This window comes from Lissotriton helveticus, chromosome 7 (assembly GCF_964261635.1).
Source record: "Lissotriton helveticus chromosome 7, aLisHel1.1, whole genome shotgun sequence".
Lineage (NCBI taxonomy): Eukaryota > Metazoa > Chordata > Amphibia > Caudata > Salamandridae > Lissotriton > Lissotriton helveticus.
The window spans coordinates 500,424,389-500,436,472 of NC_136068.1; the positions used below are offsets into that span (position 1 = coordinate 500,424,389).

The 12,084-nt window shown below is 39.8% G+C and overlaps 1 protein-coding gene across 1 annotated transcript in view; it reads right to left on the reverse strand.

The window, feature by feature from the left end:
- The window catches only part of LOC144769130 (techylectin-5B-like), a 112,052-nt gene that overhangs the window by 77,222 nt on the left and 22,746 nt on the right, over window positions 1-12,084 (reverse strand). Inside the window, exon 2 of the mRNA XM_078653135.1 lies at window positions 10,334-10,384. Within this exon, the coding sequence (XP_078509261.1) occupies window positions 10,334-10,384 (51 nt within the window). The remainder of the gene's footprint in view (window positions 1-10,333; window positions 10,385-12,084) is intronic.

Here is a 12,084-nt window from a genome sequence, read left to right on the forward strand (position 1 = left end):
TGTTGACCCCGCCCCATGATGGCGAGCCCTGATTTAATGCTATTTAACTCCCCATCTCTATGCTGCACTGCTGACTGGATATGCCATAAGCTACTACCCCTCTCTTTATGATTCAGCACACCCTCCACACAAGGGCGGGGTTGGCAACTGCTGCTCTTTAAAATATTGGTTGGTGAAACCAGCTGGCAACTGGCACCACTCAACACTCCGAAGCCTTCATTCTGAGCTCCTTGCAAAGCTAAATTTGAATAGTAACAGGAAATACCGGCCCAAACCAGATTTCAAGTGTGGAAACACAGCACTCCTGCGGCAAAATATGTGACTGGGAAAAAGATGGAATAACGCACAGGAATCTGTGCACTTGAAACTTGTCCCGTGGTTATTCCCCTTTCTTCCTAGTAACGTCAAGATAATGCTGAATTATTCTACATGGTAACTACAGAATTCCAAGTGGGCTAAAAACGATGCACGTTGCCAGCATGACTTGCAATGAGCCCTCGAGTTGTGACAAAACCATCATGTCAGAGAGCCGTGTGCATGTCTAAGCCTGTGAGGTGGGTTTTGGTGCACTGCCACACTGCCCAGGAGGCTGGCAGTGTCCACTGCAGGTGTAATGTGTGGGGAGGATGCCTATGTCATTAGGTATAGAGCACGTGCCAAAGTCAAGGCTGCCCTATTGGACTGTGAGTCCTGAACCCGAATCATCAGAGGAGAAAATACCCCAATCCCAAAAATCCATAGAGAAAAGGCAAGAGAGAAGAGTACCCTGAGGTTAAACATTGTCAATCTGTAAACCCTTCTCGGTTTTACACAATCATTTTTCGAAGATAGCCCCAATGATGTGTTTCTTTTCAATGGCATGCTCAAAAATGAGATTTCCGATTGTAAAGCATGAACCCTCACGCCTTTCTAGATTGTTTGAGATCTGTTAACTAAACTCCATCTTGCTTTTCCCAGTTTCCGGAAATTACTACATTGTATCAGAGGCGCTAACATGCTGGCGCCTTAATCCGAAGGGTGTTATGGGAGAGAAACGTCAAGTGTGCTGTTACGACTGTTGCTTCGACTGGGGTGTCTTGTGCTGCGGGCTAATCCTGGAGGGGACAGACATCTTGCACACCATGCTCCCCTGTGCCCTGCCCTAGCCCAGGACCCCCAGCCCTCCCAGACATCGGAGCTCAGGATCGGAGGCCCGAGGCATGACCCCCCCAGCTCTCCCAGACATCGGAGCTCAGGTCTTTCTTCCCTGACCCCTGGTCTCCGGATTGATCTCCTCTGCCCCAGCTCCTCATGGATGATGAGGCTGTGACTTTACTGCGGATTGTGTTTCTCCCCCACCCCCGGACTTGCTGGCTATGGCAGCCCTCTTCCTGGACTTTCGGACTTGGACCTTTGTGCTCCTCGCCATTTTCTTTTATGACTCGCTTCTTCTTCTACCTTTCTCCTCCGCCATTTTAGTGATCTCTGACCTCCCCCCTCTGTCCTAGCGACCTTTCCATTGTCTCTCCTGTTGCCTCTGACACACTCCTCACTGTCTCACTCATTACTATCTGCTCCCCTCTCTCGTTTGTCTCACTTTCCTGCCTTTCTCTGTCCCCCCGTCCCCCCCCCCCCCCTTGGTGCTGTGACTGCATCCCCCCTCCGACCGCACTTCATGGAACTGCACTTTTCTGTATATAGAGATAACTCTAATCACTAGTATATGCAGTGGACCTTTGTATATCCACCATTCCTACGTGACTCTTAGAGTATATCCATTTGTATCCCTTCCCTATGTATATAGAGATAACTCTAATCACCAGTATATGCAGTAGATCTTTGTACTCTCTACCATTCCTATGTGACTCTTAGAGTATATCCATTTGTATCCCTTCCCTGTGTATATAGAGATAACTCTAATCACTAGTATATGCAGTAGACCTTTGTACATCTACCATTCCTACATGACTCTTAGAGTATATCCAGTCATATCCCTTCCCTATGTATATAGAGATAACTCTAATCACTAGTATATGCAGTAGACCTTTGTATATCTACCATTCCTACGTGACTCTTAGAGTATATCCAGTCATATCCCTTCCCTATGTATATAGAGATAACTCTAATCACTAGTATATGCAGTAGACCTTTGTATATCTACCATTCTTATGTCACTCAGAGTATATCCATTTGTATCCCTTCCCTATGTATATAGAGATAACTCTAATCACTAGTATATGCAGTAGACCTTTGTACTATCTACCATTCCTATGTGACTCTTAGAGTATATTCATTTGTATCTCCTCCTTGTGTGACTTTACATCTTGTACATTTGCATTTTTTTCTGTTTGTATCCTTCACGTAACGCATGTAATCCTAAATCCTTATGTTTTTCAACTGGTTCTTATGTAAAGTGCTCTGACACCTTCGGGTGAAGTTCGCGCTATATAAAATCGCATAAATAAATAAATAAATAAATAAGGAACAATCCATGGACGTCTTTGACTTCTTGGTTAATTGGTTCTGATGTTAACTGAAGCACTGGTCAGTTTGAGCAATATCCAAACTGTTATTAAATCTGCCAGGCCCCATTGACCTTTCAGAGAAATCACTATGTCAACAAGCAAATGACACTTCTGTCCCACCTCACCCTGCTTTTCAGAAACAGGAGATTGGAATCGGAGTCGCCCATTCCAATCAGCCTTCTACATATCTTTCTACCTGGGTAATGTCCGTGCGTTCCAATAATTTGAACCAATACCGGGTTGGCAAACCTAAAAATCCAAGATGGCTGCCTTCCTCCACTGCAGATATTTTCTCTAATAAAAAAATGATAGAATGGAATGGAAGCTGGTGGTATGCCCTGCCAGCTGACCACAGAGAATAGCTTCACAGGACATTCCTATCTCTTAGCCACACAGCCCAAGCTCTCCCATTGAGTTTGTCTACCGTTTTTAAAGTAATATTCTCGTTCCCTTCCCACCTACCTTCATGATGGTGTCCAAGGAGTTCTCATCAGCTATTGGTGCCCTGCCCCGTACAGAAGCCCTTATTTATATCATCTGTAGACCCGAGATAAATGCGGCCGTTCCCATCTGTAACTTTAATTGCAGACATTCGAGGGGAAAACCAAAAACGGTTGAAGTAATTGTACTTTTTTTTAATGGAAAACTGATAGCTCAGTCAGTCCGCACCCTCTTTCGAACTGCTTCCGTTTTAAAACAATGGTCATTCACCAACGTCTAAAAGTGTACATACAGTATAATAAAGAAGGCAAAGAGCTTAAGGGAAATCCAGGTGAACAAAGAGATGTGAAAAAAAGGAAGTATTACCAGAGCCTACACCAGGTGTCGTTGGCAGTGGCGCATGTGGTAACACGTGGCCGCAGGTGCAGTGGCACCAGTGCCCAGGCCTTGTGGGACCCAATGCACCCCAATTATTGTTTTTTTTTTCAATCAAGGGAATGTGAGTCCTTTTTCTTGCTTGCATTAAAGCACATGCCACCCTTTGTAGTCCAATGGTTGCATTGGAACACTTGGCCCCCTCCCTCTGGAGGCCTCATCTCGGGTTCTGTGTTCAGTTTTGTGGGAGGTATATAGGAATGCGCTCAGTTGTGAAGCTCATACTTATATTACAGTGCCAAGTTGTGAAGCCAACACTTGTGACACTGTGCCCAGGTCTGAAGGTCATATATGTGATGTGTCCAATTGGTACAGCAGAATCTACAAGATGCAAGGCCGGACTGGCCGGACTGGGCATCAGGCGTTTTACCAGGAGACTGGGAATGTGGGGGCCGGTTTTGTTACTGGAGGGCGGGGGGAGGGGGGGTTTGCAGCAGTTCTTGATTATGGGCTTCAGGAATAAAATTAGCAGGCCAGCATAATCTACTCAGCATTCACTTTCGTTTCTAGCCTCTCAGTGTTTGGAAATATTTTATCAGTTTCCAGAAACAATAAAATTGTCATCGATACCTCTGTTGATTAATATTCCTGCTGGAGAGGGATCAGAGTTTTGTCTAGTGGTAGCGCAGAGGGTTAACATGCCTGCTGTAAAACATGCATCACGCAGATCACAGGGCTACATTTTATGTGCATAGCTCAGTGAGTCACTGCCTTTGTAACAGAGATGCATTTATTATTGTGAAGTTCCTAAATTGCAATCATAATCTAGCTCAGTGAGCTATCAATTGCAGTCAAAGAGCTTCATGCAAACTGTATGGTACAGGTTAGAAACATATGTTTTTTTCTCAGTCTTTCATTATACTAATGTTTCCTAAAAAAGGATGTGTTTGAGTAGAAATAAATTCATATTAGTAAAGTCAGCCGTAACCACTGTGTTATGTTTTGAATCCCGAGTTGGTGCTTCTCCAGATCAAACACTCTTGAAAATGCCTACACCTCCTATTCCCCTTTGTATCATGTAACATTTTCTCTGTGTGTGATGTAAAGTGCTCCGACACCCTACAGTGGTATGAGAGGCGCTACTATGTGCGAGAGGGGCTATGGAGAGATGAGGGGCACTGTTGGAGGGTGATAGTAAGGGAATCATTGAGGGTCCCATACAAAGATTTTGTATCCTGGTGCACTTCAAAGTCATTATTTGCTATGCTTTAAAAGCGAATACAATGGAATGTATAATAAAAAATGTGTTGTAGAATGCACCATTATTGCCATTTGTTTCCATATCTTCTTGGAGGGAGCACCGACAAACCCTGCTTATAGTGGGCAGGCTCGCACACTCTGCTCTCTGGCTAAGCAACATATGGGGGCTGGCCTGACAAAATTTGCCAGGGCCGCTTTGGGTTCCCAGACCAACCCTGACAAGATGTTAAAGATAACAGAGTGGGAAGAAGCCAAAAGGTGCACGGTGTGCTTCAAGAATCAGGGATAATAGAGGCCTGGATTTTGAGCTAGGACACAGAAAGGGAGGTGTGGTTGAGAGATTAAAATATGTGTGGCATAAGTACAGTAGGGAAGGCAGGTGGATTCCACAGAAGATGCGGCTGTCCTATAACAGTGGTCCTAAAATAGGACTGGGTGGAGGTGGCTCGTGAACGACAAATGCAAATGCTATTAAAAAAAGTTGCTTAAATGGATCTGGATGCCTTGCACAAGAGGTGGTTGTGCAAGGCTGAACCCACCATGTCATAGGTTCACATGCTAACATGGATGACTTACTGTTTGGCATTTATTTCAAGGGTTACTAAAGTGAGCATTATTTAACAGTAACACATTGGGCAATATATCACTGTTGTTTTATTCATATAGCAGAAGTAATTATTGCATTTGATTAAGAAAAAAAATCACACTTTCTCCCAACACATGACTAACTGCGATTCATCGCACTTGCACAGTAGACAGAAATGCTTGGAAACATAAACCGTCAACCCCCACTCCATCTTTCTGAGCTGAGGTGTCCAGAGGGAATGCGCTAACTTGTAAAACAAGCACATTTATAATCGTGGTGTAGATAGATCGATTTATTTGAAAACAGCTCAAGGTTGGGACGGGAAATGGAACACCTCCAAACTTTGTGGCGGTGTATAGGAAGAGGTTTCTTCATAGGGAAAAATATTTTACTCTTGGAGAAGAAAACTAAAAAGTCATGGCTACCTTTCCCCACAGTTGTATACTGTGCACATAACTCTGAGCACATTGGGGTGAATAACTGACAAAAGATCGAAGGTCAGAATATTGACCTACAAAAATATTGAAGCAAGAAATCGAGAATATCGACATCCTATCTACATTAAGGTAAATACAAAAATATCGAAAATAAATTTGTTAAAAATATCGTTTTTTATTTAACTTAAAAAAATAATATAAAATACTGTAAATAATACATATAATTAAAATAAACATAGTTAAAACTATTTTAAAATGTTTAACAATTATAAGTAATATATATAATGTAAAAATAAATTAAACATATACATATACTATTTAATCTATATACTTACTAATGATTTTTAATAATTATTTTAATAACTTATCTTCAAAAAAATCATATCAATTATAAATACATCTATACACATAAAACAATGATATAGATACAAATTAAAAAAAATATATAACAAATTAAAAAAGTTACATTATTTTTAATCTTTTTAATATTAATTATATACTACATTAACTAAAATAATTAAAAAAATATTAGATAGCGGAGGTAATGAAATTACTATTACAACTCCTAACAGTGCAACAGTAGGGAAATTGTTGGATAGCGTAGGGGTAAAAATTACTATTCCCACCCCAGTGAGTGCAACAGGAGGGAAAGTGTTGGAAAGCGTTCGGGTAAAAATTTCTATGCCCTCTCCAGGGAGTGCAACAGTAGGGAAAGTATTGGATAGCGTCGGGGTTAAAATTACTATTCCCACTCCAGGGAGGTCAACAGTAGGGAAAGTGTTGGCTAGCTTAGGGGTAAAATATACTATTCTGACTCCAGTGATGCAACAGTAGGGAAAGTGTTGGAAAGCGTAGGGGTAACAATTATATTCCCATTCCAGGGAGTGCAACAGTAGGGAAAGTGTTGGATAGCCTAGGGGTTAAAATTACTATTCCCACTCCAGGGAGTGCAACAGTAGGGAAAGTGTTGGATAGCGTAGGGGTAAAAATGACCATTCCCACTCCAGTGAGTGCAACAGTAGCGAAAGTGTTGGATAGCGTAGGGGTTAAAATTACTATTGCCACTCCAGGGAGTGCAACAGTAGGGAAAGTGTTGGATAGCGTAAGGGTAAAAACGTACTATTCCCACTCCAGTGAGTGCAACAGGAGGGAAAGTGTTGTATAGCGTAGGGGTTCAAATTAATATTCAAACTCCAGTGAATGTAACAGTGTGGAAAATATAGGATAGTGTAGGGGTTAAATTAACATACTTATTAAATAAATAATTTTGTAAAATAACATAACATATTAAAAATTAATTAACTAAACAAAATATAATAAACACCAATACAATTAAATTAATATTTACTTAAATAAAATAAAATTACTTCCCACCCTATTCCCCCATAAACACATTACCCTTACACATTAAAAAAACACAAATAATGTAATTGTCAATTAATCAATTCATAAAAATTAGTTACCAATTAAATCAAATCAAATTCAGCTTTATTCGATTTTACAAACTTGAACATCATAAAAGCACAGATTAAAAAAGATAATTTCATTTTGCTGTAGTTTCACATTTAAAAGCATCACAATTCTATGGACAACATAGGTAACATGGCGATTGGTAATTACATTGTGTTTCTAAATTTAATAACAGACTTTAAAAAAGAGGAAACTGCCAATAAAATCAGTTGATTTTCTAAAAGCTGTAGCTTAAAAAACGCTATTTTACAGTGTCTTAAGCCCATTTCCCTCACAACTGGTTTAAAAAAGATTTTCCTAGGTCGTGTATAAAATTTACAAATTAGGACACTGTGTAATGTTGTTTGACTAGAAATATCATTGCATGGGCATAAGGGTAGATTTCTTGACCAGTCATTAACATTTGGAAACGATATCAATCTGTGAAAAACCCCAAAACGGAAACGGGTGAGGAGCATCTGACAGAAACTTCCCTGAGTCTGAGTCAGATAAGGTTGAATGCCCCGACATGTTAATATTAGTTGGTTCTCCATAACAGTTTTTTTCTCTTTTTCTTTAAGACAACGTTTATTTTCTAGGTGAGTCAGGCAAACGGCTTTCAGAGATTTTCTAGAGATTGTTTTCATGATCTCTGGCGCCTCATAATTTTCCGGGTGGCCAATGTCAGTCGACAATTTTTATTATAACTGAGCCATGGAACTTTAGCAACCTTCTCCAATTCAAGGCAATCTTCAATTACATCACGATTAAAACCAGTCTCAGTTGATGCCTATACCTTATGCCAGAGTAAAAACTGATTTAAATTGATAATATCGGAAATATAAGGGAGACCAAGTTCCATATGGCAGGTAAAATTAGCAGTAGAACCAGGAACCGCCAGGAGTTAGCGTATAAACGTATTTTCACAACGTTGAATCTGTTCAACTTCTACAAGCCCCCAGATACCAGCGCCATAAGTCGCTGTGGGCATACATTTTGCTTTATAAATAGCTAGTAACTCAGGGACAGGTCTACCGCCTAGTTTCTTTGAGAAATTAGTGACTGCACCAAGGGCTCTAATGAACATCAGTTTTCTTGCCTGCATTGCCGCAGCCCAGGACCCAGACCGATCAAACGTGTTATCCAAATAGGAAAACTTATCTGTACTTCCTACACTACTGTTGTTAATAAATATATCACATTTTTTCCTTGTTTTTTTCCCACAACTCATAGTAAAGGTGTTACTAATATTAACTTTTAAACCCCTGTCATGCATAAAATTAACAAAGTTGGATGACTGTTCGTTGTAACCCCACCTGGGGCCGTGCCATAATAACAGCATTGTCCGCATAGAGTAAAATGGGACCTGGGGTGTTCTTAATATTTGGGTAGTCCTGTCGGTGCTTGATCAAATATTTATCCAGACTGTTTATATATAAAGAAAAGAGGAAAGGTGCAAGTATGCAACCTTGCCTCACTCCCTTTTTTATACGTAATTTGGCCGAGCATTCCCCCTGCCTTCCATAGTGGGTCCTGGCTCCTACCTCCCTATACAGTTCTTTGATAAATAAAAGCAAGGATGGGTCAATTTCCATATCTTTAAGAACTCTCCACAATGTTTCATGATTTACACAATCGAACGCTGAACTTAGATCAACGAATGACAAAAAGAGTTTACCCTCCTTAGCAACCGTGTATTTACTTATAATCAGCATTAAATTCAGACCTTGTTCAACCGTGCCCAACCCTGCTCGAAAGCCATATTGTAGGTTTGATAGAAGACCTGTTTCTTCTGCCCAGGATTGTAGTCTGCTAAGAATCACCCTCCCTACTACTTTCAGAAGAGAGTCTAGCAGGGAGATAGGGCTGTAGCAACTTGGTTAGTTTCTGTCTCCCTTTTTAAAAATCGGTATCACTATAGCATCCGACCATGTGCAGATAAAACCATAATGACTACATCTATTTATAACATTAGTAAGAAGAGGGGCCCATAATTCAATATTACTTTTATACACGTCCACGGGGACGGCATCCGGTCCTGGCACTTTACCAGAGGCACTCTCTTTTAAGGCCCTAGTGACCTCCTCAATAGAAATGCTAATATCTATGGGGAATACTTCCTTCTGCACACTATCATTGGTGTTCGCTACCACTGAGGCTATCTCATTTTGTCCCATAGGATCATCATTATAGAGACCCACTGATCCTCAGTAATAGCGATATCTATCTTATCAGTGTCCCTCTGTGTAAAGAATGGGGAAACTCCAGTAAATGTAATAGTGTGGAAAATGAAGGCTAGCGTAGGGGTTAAATTAACATACTTATTAATTAAATAATTTTTGTAAAATAAATAACATATTAAAAATTAACTAAACAAAATATAATAAACACCAATACAATTAAATTAATATTTACTTAAATAACATAAAAGTACTTCCCACCCTATTCCCCCATAAACACATTACCCTTACACATTAAAAAAACACAAATAATGTAATTGTCAATTAATCAATTCATAAAAATTAATTACCAATAATAATAAATTAACAATAAATTAATTCACAATAACAATAATGAAAAATAATAAATTACCTATATTTAATATAAGTATGAATTATCCAAGTAATACAACTTAATTAATAATTAATAATTAATTAACAATAAAGTAATTATCAATATCAATAAAAAATAAAATATGAATTAATTAAATATAAATAAATTACTTCCCTCCTTCTTCCCCTATAAACCCACAACCCGCTACACATAATTAATTTAAGGATCAATTAATCAATAAATAAAAATTAATTACCAATTAATAATTCATTAACAATACATTAATTAACAATAACAATAAGTAAACAAAATAATACATTAATTATAGTTAATATAGTGATAAATTAATGAATTAATAAAAAGTAATTACCAGTTAATAATTAATTATCAATACATTAATAATAAATATTAATAATAACAAAATTAATTGATTGCGATTAAATTACTTCCCACCCTATTCCCCTATAAACCCACAACCCGCTCTGATACTAAAACACAAAATGTAATAAAAAAACGTACTAATTTCTAAACATTTAATACATATATTTAAAAATAATAAAAATACATTACAAAAAATGTTAAACATACATATAAAATACATACTAAAATACATGACACTAATATGAATATCAATATTATTATCAACAATATTTTTGCTAACAATATTACTTACTTCGATATTACTAACTTCAATATTACTTCGATATAAAAAAAACGATATTACTTACCTTAAGGTTGATATTCTGGTTAACGATATTCTTGACATCGATATTCTGCCCCTACGATATAAAAAAATCAAAATTAGTGTAGGTAGATATAAAAAAATCTATATTTTGACTGCTCACCCCTTGGGGAGATCGCAACTTGCCAAAATGCCACATGACGTTTTCAGTAATATGCCTCGAAATCTGCAATCTGTGAATGAATGCCAATTCCCAAAATTTGTAAACCTACACCTGTGGATAGGAGCACACAGATGGGTGTGGAATTACGAGTATATTTTAAGAACCAGGTCCACTGCATTTAGGTGTCGATTAGGATGGCGGACGTATCTGCGTCCGTCCGCCACCCCGAGGTGGAGGGACCGACCACAGGGGCAGAAGCGGTCCCTCTGTTGCAATTAGGATATGACCGCCACCCTGGCGGTCACATCCCGTATATAATACATTGCGGCGGGTGCTGCTTTAAGCAGCACCCACCGCAATGTAAAATATGCATGTTTACCTTTGGCATGCACAACTTGGCAGGCACCGCGTGGTGCCTGCCACCTTGTGCATGCCAAAGCAGGGGGGTACCATAGGTACCCCCCATGTGCACCCGCCACACCCCCCAAAACCCTGGGGGCTCGCAACGGGCCCCCAAAAACAAAAGACCACATGCTTTTCCACGGCGGAAAAGCCACTTTGGAAAAGCATGTTTCCGCCTGCATCATGATATGGCTGGCGGTGTCTTGCAGACACCGCCACCATATTTGCGTGCACCCACCACGGATCAGCGGCGGACGGACTTGCCATCCGCCGCTGATCCCAACGCCATCATAATCTGGCAGTAGGTGTTTGCTATGACCGCAGCGGTGAATCCGCATCCTCCGGGCCGGCGGTGGCTTCCGCCGGCCCGGAGGATGCAGATTCACCGCCATCGTAATTGACCCCTTAGTTGGGTTCCATACCATCTACAAGCTTGTTTTCTGGCACAGAGTTCCCAGTGACATCACAGACAATATCAGTAAATACCAAGCTGTTTGATGTGTCAATTGAATTGAAAATTAATTTTGTTGATCACTACCTAGGTAAAATTTATGTTGTGTTTGCTTCATCCAATGCCCCTTGAGGCCTATCTACGCTTACCCAATAGACAACTTGTGCAGAAAGAGAAGTATCAAGGTGGATCTATCCAAAATATGGCAATCCTCTTAGAGCAAGATTTTGCATATTACGCGACTTGCTTGAATCAAGAACCTCGAATAACTTATAATCCTGTAATTCAACCTGTATGTCTTACTAATTTCCTTTATTTTTGATGTGCGTGTATCTTAGTGATGCTTGCCTATGTGTTTTACTAATACGATAAACCCTTGTCCCTAAAATGGCCGTCGCTTGATCGGTTTGCTTCTGCGCATGCGTTAGTGACACGTGACGTGACGTAGTTGCAGTTCTGGTGGGAAAATGTGTGCATGCGTACTAGCCTCAAAATGGCTGTTTGTGTCTTAACGTGGTGAAGCTTGCACAGATGCTCTCGTGTTACTGCTTTGTTGCACTAATTCATAATGGCATAGTATATTTTTATAGTCAGAAATATAAAGTAGCTATTCATGACACACAATGAATTCATTTATTTCTATGTTTTAATTTGTTTTCGCTTACTTTTCATGTACCGCGATAAATGGGGGGTCTGAGTGAGACGAGAACCATCTTGAAGGTCCCTTCTGCGCATGTCGCGCAGCCCGGGAAAAGTCAACTTCGAGCAGTGGAACTCAGCC